This window comes from Lagenorhynchus albirostris, chromosome 13 (genome assembly GCF_949774975.1).
Source record: "Lagenorhynchus albirostris chromosome 13, mLagAlb1.1, whole genome shotgun sequence".
Classification (NCBI taxonomy): domain Eukaryota; kingdom Metazoa; phylum Chordata; class Mammalia; order Artiodactyla; family Delphinidae; genus Lagenorhynchus; species Lagenorhynchus albirostris.
In genome coordinates this window covers 4599115-4616119 of record NC_083107.1, presented here as the reverse complement: position 1 = coordinate 4616119, position 17005 = coordinate 4599115, and the positions used below count along the sequence as shown (strand labels likewise).

The window sequence follows — 17005 nt, the reverse complement described above, 5'->3', positions numbered from 1 at the left end:
GTCTATGGATTATGAATAATAATTCTCATTCTCTGTTGAGCATTGTTCATCATTGCAACAGAATTCTTATCCTCAGATAGAATAACAGATGTGATTAATAACAGAAACTAACATTTATTAAGCATCAGTTACATGCCAGATACTTTACTTGCTTTATCTCATTTAATGATCCTAGCCACTCGATGAGATAGATATTATTCCGTTCCCTCTTTTTAGACAAGGACGCTTTGAAAGGTAAGTGACTTGGCTGCAGTCATCGGCCAGATGTAGAGGAAGTAGGAATAGATTCATGGCATGCATCTCAAAATTCTTCCACAAACAGTCTGTTATTCTGCTTCTTTTAAACAAATAGGCCGTAATAACACGATTCTTTAAAATGAAAAGTTTGGATGTGCCACAGAATTTTTCAAAACTGGTTTTCAGAGGTATTTCATGGAGCTTGTTCCTCTGCTTGTTCTTTTTTTTAATACTGTGTAAAGTTTATGGAGCGCTAGAGCTTCGTGTTTTGAATTACTGTCCAGACATATTCTATGCTGCCGCCTCCTCCTTCCTCTTTTTTTTTTTGTTTTGCGGTACGCGGGCCTCTCACCGCTGTGGCCTCTCCCGTTGCGGAGCACAGGCTCCGGACGCGCAGGCTCAGCGGCCATGGCTCACGGGCCTAGTCGCTCCGCGGCATGTGGGATCTTCCCGGACCGGGGCACGAACCCGTGTCCCCTGCATCGGCAGGCGGACTCTCAACCACTGCGCCACCAGAGAAGCCCCTCCTTCCTCTTTTACAGTGACCACATGCCACAGTTTTCCAGCACTGTTCTGGTTTCCAGCTGTGGTCTGGTATGATTATTAATAGGTCTCCTGTACTTTCACATGTGCCCTGGTTTGGATGAGAATTACGCCGTCATTCATCCTTGAACCGGTCAAGGTGTAGTATTGTGGCCGCCCACTAGGTGTCAGCAGTGTAACCCCCGCCAGAGAACTCAGGGAAAGCATTTCATTACAAAAGTCATATCTAAGCAAATAATTAAGTGTTTTTCAAGAGCTACCTGCAGCCTCGGCCATTCAAAACAAGTGAGGTAGCAGGGGGAGGAGATAAGGACGGGGTGCAGAACAGGTAGCTCCTTTTCTAGGATCTGGAAAAGAGGGAAGAATTCTCTTCCTGGTTAGAAGGGCTCTAGTGACATCTGGAATGAGCACCGTGGTGCCCTTTTTAATTTTCACTCACAAAGCGAAACCAGTGTGCAATGAGGTGAGGAAACAGCTTTGAATGAAGAAGTATTTTTGCTTCATAGATTGCTCTTCAAATCACGATCGGATGAAGGTCGCACAGGTAGTTCCCTGGGCTTTCTCAAGTCTATTGAATGACTAGATGCATTTGGGCCAGAGGCTGAGTTGCCTGAACACAGATACTTTAAAGGCGATTTTGAAAATATCTATACTCAGAACTCAATGACGTGCTCGGACTCTTCCCGGAATGACCCACGGACTGTGCGTGTTTCACCTGTGACCCAGGTAGATGCTGCCGCTCTCTGGAAACCCTCCTCACTTCAGAAGTGCAGCGCACGAAGGCACCCACAGTGAGAGAAGCCCACAGCATGGGTTTGCAGATGCTTGTGCCTTTCGGTCCTTGGAGTTGGTTGTTCTTCCTGGTGGCCCTCAAGTGTGGTGGAGCATCTTCTGATTTGAATGAATCCACAAATGCCTCTCCCCAGCATGAGCCTGATGTTCAGTTTGCTGCTGCCGGCTCTGAGCCAGCTGAGACGGTATCTGTTTTCGCACTGGATTACGACTATGTGCAAATTCCTTACGAGGTCACCCTCTGGATCCTCCTAGCATCCCTTGCAAAAATAGGTAAGGCCCCAAACATCTACCTGGTTTGGGGAGTTGTTTTCCACGTGAGATAAGGTGTGTGAAAATGCCTTGGTGATGGTGAATTAAGTGGATTTTAACTCTTGCTGCTGTTACATAAAAAATTCTATTCCTGAGTCAAGGGAAAGTCATAACTGATTTTTGTCAAGCCATTTAATACTTCAGGTTGTGTTTTGAAATTTAAGAACCTACATTTGTGATCTCGGTTCTTTTGATTTCCTCTCCTTTCAGGGTAACAACCATGTGACATTTTTTGGCATCAAAAAATCTCGAGTTCTATGCTTTAAGAAATACAGAGTAAAATATATCGAGCTTGGAATGATGCCCGTTGGAAATTTCTGGAACCGTAGAATGATTCTTCTGTAAAATGTGCTTCTTTCATTCTTGGCCATGGAACCATGGGCTTCATCAACGACGCGCATTGTTTATTCTTTAAAAGTGGCATGTGCTCCTTGAAAATTGACAGAAAGCAAGAAACAAGGCAACCAGAAGCAACTCGTATCACTCAGGGATGGGATGTGGTGGGACAGAGATGGTATCTGTCAGCAAAATCTTTGTTTACACCTGAGTCGAATGGAACCAGTGAAGCACCCCTGGTTTCCTCTTGTGACATAAAGTGGATTCAAGTTAATAGATGAAATTCGAACCAGGGTTCTTTGTGCCCAAACCAAAGTGATGGTTTCCACTCTGTGACCATTTAATTTCCAAGTTCACCCCCTTGTCTCCTTAGAAACAGCTTATTTCAGAGTGGGAAACTAATACGAATATCTTAATTGTCAAGAATAATGTGTCCTTTGCTTTAGTTATGAACTTTGTTATTTGAGTAGATAAGATTGCCTCATTGAAATAGACCCTATGAATCATGTTAGAGCTTGTTTATATGTTTCCTCTGGAACAGCTGTGAAATATGGGGTGAGCCATGAAATCGGGCAGTTAACTCCTTGGCATCAGGATACTGGGCTCTGTCTTTTCATCTAACTCCCTGCCCATGGATGTTGGGGGGTGCTGGCATATTCATTAGGTGCCCGTCATAACTGCTGTCCATTTTGAGCTCATAAGATGTGAAGATAGAATGAAATTCTTAGTTTGAAGAACTCTTGTGCAGTTTATCAAATGACTAAATGACACAGAGGGTTGCACATTATTTCTGAGAAGGGCTCAAGTAAAAAGGGGTTTCCAAAGAGATGGTATTCTCAGTTCAGAGCTAGGGGTCTAACACCTGTCATGCAACCACGTGGATACTGAGAACGTTCAAGTTGGTCTTATGTGATCTTGCGTTTTCCTTTGTCAAAAGGTCAGAGATTCTGACCCCACCCACTCCCTTCCTTTTCACAGTGATGGGTGAAGTTGGTCTGGAATCAGGAAACTAGCTGATTCCACTGACTAGCTCTGTCTTTCTTCGTCTCAGTTCGTTCATCTGTGAAATTATTGCTGAGATCTCTTTTTGGTACAAATAAGAATTTTCTAATGGAAAAGAGGCTTCTATTCTATATCAGTGAACATCTCAAGGCGCGAAGTATATGTTTTATGTTAGCATAAGACACAGGTTGTCCTTCAGAGGTGTTGTGTGTGCCCAGACTACATCTACAAGTTCAGAGTCCTGTAAGGACCCTATTGTTCATAGAATTGCTGTTTAAACGTTCTTGATGTTCATGTGGTTGCAACTCAACATACTTTAGAAAAAGAAAATAACTGAAGTAGCTTATCAGTTGGATCACGCTTATTCAAGCACAAATTCATATTTACTGGCCTTTAAGAATTCAGATCATTTTTATATTGTACATGAAAAGAAGGTCAGATTTACTGAATATATACTGTGATGCAAGTACTGGTCTTGTAGCTTTCTATATGGTAGCTTGTTCACCTAGGGCAAAAAAAATAATAATAATGACATAAAACTTGAACACTTAAGGAAACCGTATCGCTTTTTTAGATTCTATATTATAAATCTTGAATCAAAATATAATTAATAATCGCTAGTGTTCTTTTATTCCGTCATTCTATCAAGACACATTTATTGAGCACCCAGGCAAGGTGTAGGAATGATTGTGGTCCCCAGCCTCAAGGGGGAAGATGGGTGAATCTAGCGCTGCCTAATAGGTGCTCAGATAGGGCCATCTTTGACTTTCAGGCTGGACTTTGTCATTCGCGGCCTTTTAAGTTTCAGGCCAGGGAACTAAAACCTCAAAGTGACTGACTCTATTGTCCATTATGGAAGGGGAGAAGAATTTTGAAATGTGAAATTCACATAGCATTTCCCTTAAAGGGCCCTGCTTACAGGTTAAACCCTCTTCCTGCTATCACTGTGTAGATGCAACCTGGCTTCAGGCAGGTGACATTGGATCCATTTCAGGAAACTAGATCCCTGGAAGCAGGACCAGACTCGGGAGACACAGGGCCTGAGAAAATTACACTATGGGCTCTTCCGCCTACTTTACATATTTAAAAAGTTAAGTGTGGTTAAAATGAGCACGAACTGAAGAAGGAGGAGGAGAGAGGAGAAGAAGGAAGCTGTTATTAGGAAATGGACAGAGCAGGACTTTAGAAGGAGGCCTTAAGCTGATCTTGAAGCCAGCGGGCTCTGTGGTTTGGAATAATGTCTCTTGATACTCCATTGTATTAACCTGCCTGCTGATAGTGGATGGAGCAGTTCAAAGCTGTGGTGAGGGAAACCCACGTGTTTTTGGATGGCTGAACCTAAAACTTCCTAAGGAGACATTCCATGGCCCCAACACCTATGGGAGGGAGCCTACGTCCTTAGACTTGAATTTCAGGCCCTCCATTGCTTGGTCAAAATCAGTACACTTCCAATAGCCAGGACATGGAAACAACCTAAATGTCCATCAACAGAGGAATGAATAAAGAAGATGTGGTACATATATGCAATGGAATATTACTCAGCCGTAAAAAGGAATGAAATCGAGTCATTTGTAGAGACATGGATGGACCTAGAGCCTGTTATACAGAGTGAAGTAAGTCAGAAAGAGAAAAACAAATATCATATATTAATGCATATATGTGGAATCTGAAAAAAATGGTATAGATGATCTTATTTACAAAACAGAAATAGAGACACAGACATAGAGAAAAAATGTACGGATACCAAGGGGGAAGGGGGGTTGGGAGGAATTGGGAGATTGGGATTGATATATATACACTATTGTTATTATGTATAAAATAGATAACTAATGAGAACCTACTGTATAGCGCAGGGAGCTCTACTCAATGCTCTGTGGTGACCTACATGGGAAGGAAATCCAAAAAATAGGGGATATATGTATACGTATAACTGATTCACTTTGCTGTACAGCAGAAACTAACACAACATTGTAAAGCAACTATACTCCAATAAAATTTGTTTTTAAAAATCAGTACTCTTCCCAATTAAAATTTGCTCTGGCCAGATGAATCTCCTTGGTGAACGTCAAAACTATCTGGCTGGGCCATCCCTGTCTCTCCCCTCTTTCTCCTGGAGTTCTCCCCTCCTAAAATGCCTTCCCTCTGTTGTCCAACTATGTAAGTCCCACTCATTCTCCAAAACCTGTTCAACTTCTCCTTCCCATGCAAGAGCTTCTCTGATGAACAGCTGACCTGTCCATTCATTCATTTATACACTTAAGAAAGATTCTTTGAGCAATTAGACATGCTGTTATGGACAAGACATCTTGCTAAGCGCTTTGGGGAGATATAAGGATGTGTACCATCCTGCCTGAGTTGGAGGAGTTTAGAGATTAGTAGGGGAGAAAAGTCATGGACCAAAAATGGTAGAAAGGGATCGTTGTTGAACAGGTACAGATAAAATGTTACAATAATTCAAAGGAGGACATATTATTCCCTTGGGAAGAGATTGGGAAAAGCTTAGCCTCAAGGATTGAGCAGAGGACCAAAATAAGGTGGAGAGAAGGACAATGCAGGCAACGATAATAATACGTCAAGACAAGAAAGGAGGCCTCCAGGATGAAAAGGCTTGGCTATAAGGTAGGATGCATGAAGACAGTGCAGGGTGTGTGGGATACGGACTCGGGGAGAGCCCCAGGTGGCCTGCTGTGCCTGGATCTCTTGTCGTATTTGTTGATATATTCAATATACACTTCTCTGTATACTTATACATTATATTGGCTTTATCTTCTTATTTGTTAAGAACGTTTCTAAAATTTCATCAGTAGCTGGAATTGTAGAAAACATGTTTGGTCCCTCCCCCTCCCAGGACTTACAGTGGGTTGTTCTTGTCACAGGGATGCTTAACAAATATTCTCAGTTTAAATTCCATGAGTTGCTTTGTGTGGAGTCTTAGGTGGGGAATTGAACAATCAGATAACGTGGTGTAGAATAGTCATCTGGCAGCAGGATGTGGAATAGACCGGGAGGGGGAGGGAGAGGGAGGAGATCAGGAAGACACCGCAGTAAGTAGGACGAGAAGTGGGGCGGTCCTCAGTGAAGGCAGTGGCTGCAGGAGTGGACAGAAGGAGACGGACTTCCGGGGCAGCTAGTGGGAGACATAACTGATGAAATAGGTTGCCAATTGCACGAAGGGGCAAAGGTGACGGGGTCCCCATAAGAATGCGACTTGATTTCCTCTCAAGTGGCTGACTGGGTGGCAATGTCATTGGTTAAATAAAGGAAACAAAATAAAGACTTTTCATGTGTATTCATTTGTTTGTGGTGGAGAAGGAAGTGAGCTGAGGTAAGTTTGGAAGAAGCTGGGGTTTACGTCTCTGTGATAGACTCTTGCGGGAGCTTCAAAGGTGGGTTTTGCATGAGAGCAGAAGAGTTCCACCGCTCAGATCCCTCAGGATGGGGAAAACAGGAGGGCACGGCTGGCTGAGAAGATGCTGGTACCTGCACTGAGCACGGAAAGCACTTCCTCACACCAAGCCACAGCCACACGTGCAGCTCCTGCTGCAGATGGGTGCTGAGGCTGGGCCCGGAGAGGCCGCCACCTGTGTGGCTTCGAAAGGCCTCTCGCACACCCCTCCCCTGGCGTCCCGGGGGCCAGAGCCGGGTCATTTGCCGACATCTAAACGTGGTTCTCCGCTCTCCGCAGGCTTCCACCTCTCCCACCGGCTGCCGGGCCTCATGCCTGAGAGCTGCCTGCTCATCCTGGTGGGGGCCCTGGTGGGCGCCATCATCTTCGGCACCGACCACAAGTCACCTCCGGTCATGGACTCGAGCATCTACTTCCTGTACCTCCTCCCGCCCATCGTCCTGGAGGGCGGGTACTTCATGCCCACCCGGCCCTTCTTCGAGAACATCGGATCCATCCTGTGGTGGGCAGGGCTGGGGGCCCTGATCAATGCCTTCGGCATTGGCCTCTCGCTCTACCTCGTCTGCCAGGTCCAGGCCTTTGGCCTGAGCGACGTCAACCTGCTTCATAACCTGCTGTTCGGGAGCCTGATCTCGGCCGTGGACCCCGTGGCCGTGCTGGCCGTGTTCGAAGAGGCGCGGGTGAATCAGCAGCTGTACATGATGATCTTTGGGGAGGCGCTCCTCAACGACGGCATCAGCGTGGTGAGATGCGGCCCCCCGCCGTTCCCAGGGAGGCAAGGGGCCTGGCGGGTGGAGAAGGCCAGGCAGGCCTGGGCCTCAGCAGGACAGAGATGGGCCAGGGCAGTGTGGCCCCAGGTCTGGCCACTGCCCTTGGGATCTGCACAGTGGCCACGCTTACTCACTACACTGCTTGCCATCCACTGGCTTCTTTAAAGGAGAAGCAGGAGAGAGGAAGTATGATTCTTTAGCGAATTCGGTGTTTCACTGAGCAAGCAGAAACTGTGGCTAAAGGCTCTTCTGGGTCTAAGGCTCTTCTGGGTTTAAGGCCCTTCTGGGCTTTCGCACTAGGACAAGCAGTACTTGTGTCTTATTTTCTCTCAGTCACGGGACCTCACCCTCCTTCCCTTTATATGCTTTCTTTTTAAGCTCTGTTTTAGATGATGAAGTTAAATAAAAGGTAGGGGTAGGGAGAGAGATGACGGAGGATTTGCACAAATGCATTGGCTTGTGTATCAGTCTCAATTCCGTGACTCCCACGGAGAATGTGACGGAGCAGCTTTGCTTAGGAGTCCTTCCAGAGAGAGGCCGAGAAGCGTTTACAGGCCAGATCAGCGCAGAGCATTAAGGCCCAGAGATGACTTTGGCTAGAGGCGCTGAACTCTTCCTGATTGGCTGCCGCATTGCCCAGTTTCCTTACATTACTGCAAACCTTCACCAGGAGTTAGTCTATGTGATTTTATATAAATTTTGATGTACTTTTCTTATTCTTACATTTATATCACGTCACATAAGTAATACTAGAATGCATTTTCAGTGTAAAAGACTTAAATAGTACAGAATCATAAAGCATAAAACACAAAAGCCTCCGCCTGACCCTCTTCCCTCCCGCTTGGATCCAGTTTGCGTTTCTCTCCCCGTTTTTATCATGGACACATGCATATACGTACGCAGATATAGATGTATTGACACATCATTCTACATAAAGTGGGTGGCATTAAATCACATGTACTGCTTAGATGTAACAAATCTTGGACTTCTTTCTAGGTCTTTTCCACTGTTGCAGAGTATTTCATAGATTACATTTATAAAGATTTATTTAACCAGTTCTTGATGGGTGAATATTCAGGTGGTTGTCAAGTTTTCACTTTAAAAAACAGTGTTGCGATAAGTATTCTTGTGTCTGCAGGCATCTCTTTTCGTACTTGTGAGTCTTTTTATAGGATATATTCTTGGAAGTGAAATTTTCGGGTTAAAAGTAGGTATACTTAAAAATTTGAGAGATGCTGCTATAATCACCTCCTCTTCATTCAAATGATGAAGGAGGGATTCCCACCAGAAGGTTATAGAGTGACACCAATGCTAAACAGATGAGACTAATGACAAGTGTGTTCGTCACCTATACTCACAGCCCGGGGTAGGAGGCCACCGCACACCATGCCGGGCCACATGGGTGCTGCACTGGGGAACCGGGTGAGCTATCAGGGACTGCGGGAGGAACTAGTAGAAGGATGGGGTACCTCCTGGTTCCTAGGGTATGATGTGATTGACTTATTAGTTTTTATTTAACAAACTTTCATTTGATACCTATTGTGTTCTGGGCACAGTGCTAACTGCTTGGGTGGCGATGATGAATGAGACGAGGACCCCTGCTCTCTTTTTTTGTAAATGTTTATTTTATACTGGAACATAGTTGATTAACAATGTTGTATTAGCTTCAGATGTACAGCAAAATGATTCAGTTATGTATATATATGTATCTATTCTTTTTCAGAGTCTTTTTTTTTTTTTTTGCTGCATTGAGTCTTTGTTGCTGCGCGCGGGCTTTCTCTAGTTGCGGTGAGCGGGGGCTACTCTTCGTTGCAGTGCACGGGCTTCTCATTGCGGTGGCTTCTCTTGTTGCAGAGCACGGGCTCAGTAGTTGTGGCTCGCGGGCTCAGTAGTTGTAGCCTGCGGGCTCTAGAGTGCAGGCTCAGTAGTTGTGGCACACGAGCTTAGTTGCTCCGCGGCATGTCTCCTGCATTGGCAAGCGGATTCTTAACCACTGCACCACCAGGGAAGCCCATCAAAGTCTTTTGAGTAATTCCACAGGCTGTCAGGGAAGTTATCCCCAGTACACATGGATATACGAGTACTGTGCCTGGTCCCTTGATAAGGAGGGTAATTGGGCTGCGGGACCTTACCATGGGGTCAGATTGCAGGGGCAACTTGCAGTAGAGCCATTCAGAACCCTTCTCACTTTACCAAGTATATTAAACCTTAATTTTAGTTTTTATGTATACGGCTGCCAAGGTTTTCCAGAAATCTTTATGGGCTTGCATTTCCACACACGGTGTATTAAGTGCATATGTCCTTGTAGCATTGTCAACAAGGGGCATTGCTTTCTTAATGTTTTCCCATCTAATGAGCAAAAAAGGATGACACATGTTTGCTATAATCTGCATGATGATATGAAGCATCTTTTCAAAGATTGTGGATCATTAGTGTTTCTTACGCTATGAATTGGAAGTTCACGTCCTTTCAGGGTTGCCAGACTTAAAAAAAAAAATACAGGTTACCAGTTAAATTTGAATTTCCTATAAACAATGAGTAATTTTTTATCAGCATGTCCCAATTATTGTATGCAAATATCGCTTCTTGTCAATTTTTCTTTGAGACCAGTTGCTGTTTTTCTCTTTTTTAATTGATTTGTAGACTCATTAAATTATCTAAACTTTAAGCTTTAGATAAACTTTAAATTAGCTAAAGTTGAATGTTACATAAAAAGCAAACATTTTCTCCCATTCTGTCACTTAAATTTTTTTAAGTCATGTATCTTCTATCTGTAAAAGTTTTAAATATGTATGTAGTCAAACCGACTAACGTATTCTTTTATTGCCCCGGGTTTCACGTTTTGTTTTCCGAGACTGTGCCTAACCAAAGAACATCACACACGTTTTGTTTTGTTTTTTAATTTTTCTCCCTTTTACAATTAATTATTTAATTCACCTGGCACACAATTTTTTTAGTGTTGTTGTTCATAATTTTCTTTATTTTTTCTTTTTAAATTTTAATTTATTTATTTTATTGAAGTACAGTTGATTTACGTTGTGTTAGTTTCTGCTGTACAGCAAAGTGACCTAGTAATACACATATATACATTGTTTTTAAAATTCTTTTCCATTATGGTTTATCCCAGGATATTGAATATCATTCCCTGTGCTATATATCAATAGTAGGACCTTGTTGTTCATCGTGGCACACAATTGTTTTTTTTTTTTTTGCGGTGCACGGGCCTCTCACTGTTGTGAGAGGCTCATGGGCCCAGCCGCTCCGCGGCATGTGGGATCTTCCCGGACCGGGGCACGAACCCATGTCCCCTGCATTGGCAGGTGGACTCTCAACCACTGCGCCACCAGGGAAGCCCGGCACACAATATTTTATCATGAGGACTTTATGCCAAAATGGATAGTACTGGGGGAAAAAGCATTTGAAAATAATCTAAGATATCTGGGGTGGATTCACCAAGTGGAGGAGACCCACACTTGAAGTCAGAAGCCAGGTTATTTATTCATAATGAGAATCTCTAACTATTGAGCGAGATACTAGACTCATCAGACCTGCCTGTTCTTCCCTGCTGGGCGAGCATCTCAGAAAGCCAAGTTGTCTGCCGGTTGCCAGGGGAGCCTGGACTCCAGCCTGCCATCCCATTTACGTATCTCATTTCTCAGTGTGTGGCCCTCAAGCCACCTGCCTCAGAACCCCCCAGGTGGGCTTGGTGAGCACTCAGATGGCCAAAGAGCAATGACTCTGTGGGAACAGAGCCTGGGAATCTGTATTTTTAACCAGCACCTCAGAGGATGGCTGACGTTTGGGAACTACTTGTTGACGGCCTTTAGGTGGTGAGAGCTGATATATCTTGTTCTAAAACGATGCTACGTCTGGGAAAGGTCTGGGCTAGATTTGTCTCCACCTATTCTTTCTTCAGGTGCTTTCGTCCTTTGGGTTTTGTTACAGTGGAATAAGTCCCCTTGGCTGGGAACCAATTCCACCTCCTAAGGCACCCCTCTGAGCCACGATGCCTCCGTTTCACAGTTTATCCAGAGAGCATCTCATTTTACTCATATCCAAGTTCTTTGGGGTCCCTTGCTGACTGTAACCCCACGAAAGCCATGCCCTTGAGGGTGCTCATCTGTGTCAACATCAAGGCAACCTCCTGGTAGCCCATTCTGAGATAATTATCCAACTTTCCCTTCCTAAATGGTTAGAGAAATTTAGCAATGACGATATCACCTCACTTAATTTTTCACAGACCAAAAAGCTCTTTCTTGATACAACCTACAAACCTTGCTGCTGAGACATAGTCTTTGTTAACAACCCATGAAAACATGGGGCTCTTTTCCCTCTGTGGTGCTGCCTCTGAACTGGAGACTCACTTCAGCCTGAGTTTTCTCTAGACTTTACATCTAGAGCCAGTCACGGCCTGGGGTTTCTTTGCTAACTGCATTTGTTTGACTTTCCCAAAGTTTAATTGTTTCCACTTGGACTTTCTTTTTGAAATGATCATTTCCCAATAAAATTGTAATCCTCAGCTGACCAGAGTATCTGCTTGAGGGCACTGCTGTGACCTCCACGTGGTGAAGCTGCTGCGGTGCTGGCTCCGGGGTGGGGATGGAGGTGCCCACACGTCACTCGGGGTCACCCTGGGGTCACCCTGGGGTCACCCACAGCACAGTGATATTAAGTGTGTACTGGGGCACTTCTGCGTCCCTGCGTGAAACTGGAGAAGCTCGGGGCCGGATTTAGAAAGCAGTTTGAGAGCAACTGGTATTTAATGCAGTGCAGTTGTCTTTTGAGCCAAGGGCCTTGGACTCACCCTTTCATTGAGGAGGGAGCCTTCCCGAGGGCAGCCGTCACAAGCGGGCTCTTTCAGCAGAAAGTCTGAGTCATCCAGAGAGAGACCTGTGATTAGTGGGTTACATGTGACAACTTTGCAGATCCTTATCCCACGAAAAGAGCTGCCTCTCACTAAAGAGGAGATGCTCCGGAGGAGATGCAACCCTCGAAAGAGCAATGAACCTGACCCTCCAGGTCTCTTGTCCACTTATTTCTCCTTCTCGCTGAATATTTTAGGTTATGACTCCAATCATGAGAACTTCCTTAATGGTGGGCAAAGGGAGAAGAGACAAAACCCCAGTAGCTTTCAAATAATAACTAGTATCCCCAGTTGAAATCTCATGGCCAGCATCATAGCAGTAAGAGAGATGCAGCCACTATACCCAGGCCCTGTATGGGGTCACTTGTACATTTATTATTTTATTAAATCCTTAGATTTTCCTGTGAGGCTGAATTAATAGTCACATTTCACAGATGAAGAAAATAAGGCAAAGGGAGTACAATAGATTGCACAGGGGCATCCTGCCTGGCCATGACAGAGCGGACATGGGTGCCCAGGTCTGTCTCTTCCCAATCTCTTTTCTTTTATTCTTACCTTTTGAATTTTCAACTCATGGAGCTGAGAGGAACAGGAGAGAACCAATCTGTTACCCCTGAGGAGACTGGGCTCATGTCCAGTTGGTAGGGAATCCAGTGCTTTCTCCAAAACAGAACTGGCTTGTTTGGCCAAGTCCAGTATGTGGCTCCGGGCAAGATTCTGCTCATCTCTGTGCCTAATTTCTGTAAAATTGGGGTGATGGTATTACTTAGCTCGCAGGGTCACTGGAAAATTGCCTTTAAGCTGTCAGTATAGTGAGTGTTCAGCATGCAGTGAGAACTCCAGGCATGTTGGCTATTATTTTTTATCACACCAACTCAGGGACATGCATCGTGGTTGGCTCCCTCTTAACAAGCGTTTGGTTTTTGGTTTTGGGGGGTTTTTTGCAGTACGCGGCCTCTCACTGCTGCGGAGAGGAGCACAGGCTCCGGATGCGCAGGCTCAGCGGCCATGGCTCACGGGCCCAGCCGCTCCGCGGCATGTGGGATCTTCCCGGACCAGGGCACGAACCCGCATCCCCTGCATCGGCAGGCGGACTCTCCACCACTGCGCCACCAGGGAAGCCCAAGCATTTGGTTTTAAACACGGCACTGCTTCGTGTATTGTAGGCAGATCGTTCTTATATTTGTATTCCTCCCGGGTTTTCCTGCATCAATTTGCTGAGTAAGCAGCAAGGTGATGCCACCACGGTTTCTATCATCTTTTTGCCCCATGTCCCCTCCTCCACCTCACCTGGGAGGTGTCGGCATCCCCCCCTGAGGTTGGAACCCAGGCAGCCTGGCTCCAGAGCATCTCTGCTCCTAACTCCTACTTCATGCTGGTTCTTCACCCCTCCCTCTCTCCCCACCACTTTCTTTCCCTCCTTCCTCTGGTGATGTCTTCATTTCGCATCTTGCTGCCACTGTAGTCCACTCTCTAGGCATAAGGTGGACGAGAGAGTGGTAGAGGGAGCTGCAATGCAATAAAGTTTCTGAGCAGGACCCTTGGGCTAGTCACACTGGCAGGCATTTTATTTGCTTTTTCTTCTTAGAGCTTTATAACAACCTACTGTGGCAGGATTGCTGTCCCCATTTTGTGAAGGAGCAGTATACAGTGCTTAAAAGCAGAGGACACCCCTGTCCCCAGATGTCTATCAACTGAAAAAAATTGCACAACGTGAAAGTCGTGAGTTAAGTTGTCTGGGGCAAAATGTGGACCATAGCCTGGGAGATAGCCTCTCAGAGAGCTTGGACGCACTGCTCCAAAGAGGTCAGAGGGGAGGTCATATATATGTGATATTGGTGAAGGGGGTTCGTGGAGTCAAAGCACACACTTTGGCAGAAGGTTGCCGCTAGTCACGAAGAGCAGATGTCACCGTTAATGATTTTAGTCCTTTTCTAGATATGAGAAGATGCAAGAAATTGGGCTCATAAAATCTCCTGAAACTATCTACCTGGGGCACAGAGAGCCTCATTCCTGATCTCTGCCCTGAACTCCTTTCAGAGGGTGTTTGAGGTCAGCGACTGCAGAGGCCGTTGGTTTCATCCTCGTAGAACCCGCCGGCGAGCAACAATTTTCAGTTGGCACGTCTGTGCCCGCGTGTCTGTACTGGCCCTTCTTGGTCCTTTGAGCCTCTCAGGTGAATTACCAGATCTGCAGGTGCTTACGTTTCTTCATTGTTATTTTTATTATAAACACACAGACTGTCAGGGAAGTCATTTATTGAATATAATTTATTCTATGCGGCTCAATATCCAAAAGATATAGTCCCACTGCTTTTCCCAGCCCCCCATCAGTAACAACAGTTTCTTAGTATTGACCTTATACCTTTCATTCAATTTGCCCCTCTATTTATTATGCATTCTTATTGCTGGCATTAGAGCCTGAATTTCCTGACCCCTTATTCTAGAATTCCTTTGACCTCTTCTCATCTCCTCTTTGCATCCCTTTATCAGCCCAGCTTTGCTGACTAGTTCCTTGTCGACCCTCATGATTTTTCTCCGAAGGCCTCCCGCCATCATCGTAGGACCCAGCAGAGAGCTCTGAGCATCACGGATGCTGAGGCTGCCTAGGAAAGGCTGTGCCCAGGCTGTGCTGTGACCGCAGCCCTCCTCCTCTGATTCCCAAGAGTGACACTCCGCTTGAATTGGGATTTGTCAGGGAAGCTGCCAGCAAACCAGGGGGCTCTCCCTCTGACCAGCTCCCATCATGGAACTTTGGAATTGCTCCCTGAGACTAAAGGCTAGAGGTGGGATGCAACCACGGGTAGGCACGCAGGGAGAGAAGAGTCTCAGTGTCCTTCCTTGCCGCACCTTCGTGGAGTCTGTGGACGCTGTCCTGGGCACTGTGCGCACGGAGATGAGCTGAGCGCCTCTGCCCATCACTCAGTGGTGGGGGACGGTCATGGACCCTGCCGGTGTGAGGATGCCATGGCGAGTTCAAACCAAGCTAGATGGCAGGGAACAGCTTGGCAGAGGAAGCTGCGTCTAATCCAGGAAAGATTTTTTAAAACATTCATTTGAGGGTGAATTTTCCTCCAGGATTCTTCCTGGTTTATATTTTCCTACCTCAAAGAAGTCCTAGCTCCAGGAACATCCCATTCAAGAGGCAGTAAATTGTGCCCAAGAACATGGACAGTGAGGCCAAATGCCTTGGTTCTAGTCCTGGCTCCTGTACTAGTAAGCTGTGTGACTTCAGATGAGTGACTTAACCTCTCTGGGCCTCAGTTTCCTGTCCTTTCCTTTCCTTTCCTTTCTCCAGTTCTGTAAACTGGAGATCAGGTTGTTTGAGGGTTAAAGTGAGTTGATACAGGTAAGCATTTAAAACAGTGCCTGGCACAGGGTTCAGTACAAAGTGTTTCTAATATTATGATTTATAAGAAGAAATATATATTTGGGCTTTGTCCCCATTCAGGGCACAGAGTTCATTAAAACCCTTGAAATTTCCTAAGTGAAGAGAGCTGCCTTTTGTTATGCTAATGAGGCGAATTTTGGAAAGCCCCTAAGTAACCTAAGGAAGGGGGCTGGTTGCCAGTGGAATGGACTTTGTGAGTAGGGGGTTGGAGCTTTCAGTCTCCCTCCCTTAACCACCCACAATCCCCGCCTCCAGGAAAGGAGCTGGAGATTGAATTCAGTGACCCATGGCCAGTGATTTAATCAACCAATGGCAAGTAATGAGGCCTCCGTAAAAACTCTAGAGGATTGGGTTTGGAGAATTTCCAGGTTGGTGGAGATTCGGGGAGCGTGGAGCTCCTGGAGAGGGCATGGAAGCGCCTCACCCCTGCCCCAGAACTTGTCCTAAGCATCTCTCCCACCTGGCAGTTCCTTTTTTTTTCTTAATTAAAAAAAAAAAGTTTTATTGGAGTATAGTTGATTTACAATGTTGTGTTAGTTTCAGGTGTACAGCAAAGTGAATCAGTTATACATGTACAGATAGGTCATTACAGAGTATTGAGTAGAGTTCCCTGTGCTATACAGGAGGTCCTTGTTAGTTGTCTATTTTATATACAGGAGTGTGCATGTCAGTCCCAATCTTCCAATTTATCCTTCTGCCCCTTAACTCCTGGTAACCGTAAGTTTGTTTTCTACATCTCTGTAACTCTACTTCTGTTTTGTAGATAAGTTCATTGGTACCCTTTTTTCTAGATTCCCCATATAAGTGATATCATTTGATCCTTTTGTAGTAAACCGGTCATCTAGTGAGTAAAATGTTTCTCTGAGTTCTGTGAGCCATTCTAGCAAATTAATCGAACCCAAGGTGAGGTTGTTGGAACCTCTCAACTATGGCCGGTGGGTTAGAAGCCCAGGTGACAACCTGGACCTGCGATGGGCATCTGAAGCCGGGGGAGAGGTTGTCCTGTGGGGCTGAGCCCTCAACCTGTGGGATCCGACCCTGTCTCCAAGTAGATGGTGTCAAATTGAGTTAATTGCTTGATGGTGTGAGAAAGAAGCACACACGTTGGAACCTGTGTCAGGGTCGGTGTGTTATTTATAGAAGTCTACCTCCATGAGTGCCTGAGAGCCACAGAGCCTTCCTTACAGCCTAAGCGATGCCCCATCTGTCTGGACTTGGTGGTCTCAGCTTTTCCGCGAGAAGCGCTGCACACAGACCTGAACAGACTCTCTCTGGGGGAGTGTCGGGCAATGTTTTTCTTGGCCTCTTTTTATCTCCTTATTTACCTTCAATTTTTGCAGGTTCCTAGGAAAG

General features: G+C 45.5%; 1 protein-coding gene across 1 annotated transcript in view; it reads left to right on the top strand.

The window, feature by feature from the left end:
- The first annotated feature begins 1589 nt into the window (after positions 1-1589).
- The window catches only part of SLC9A4 (solute carrier family 9 member A4), a 57619-nt gene continuing 42203 nt past the window's right edge, over positions 1590-17005 (top strand). Inside the window, exons 1-2 of the mRNA XM_060169551.1 lie at positions 1590-1845; positions 6908-7371. Of these exons, the coding sequence (XP_060025534.1) occupies positions 1590-1845; positions 6908-7371 (720 nt within the window). The remainder of the gene's footprint in view (positions 1846-6907; positions 7372-17005) is intronic.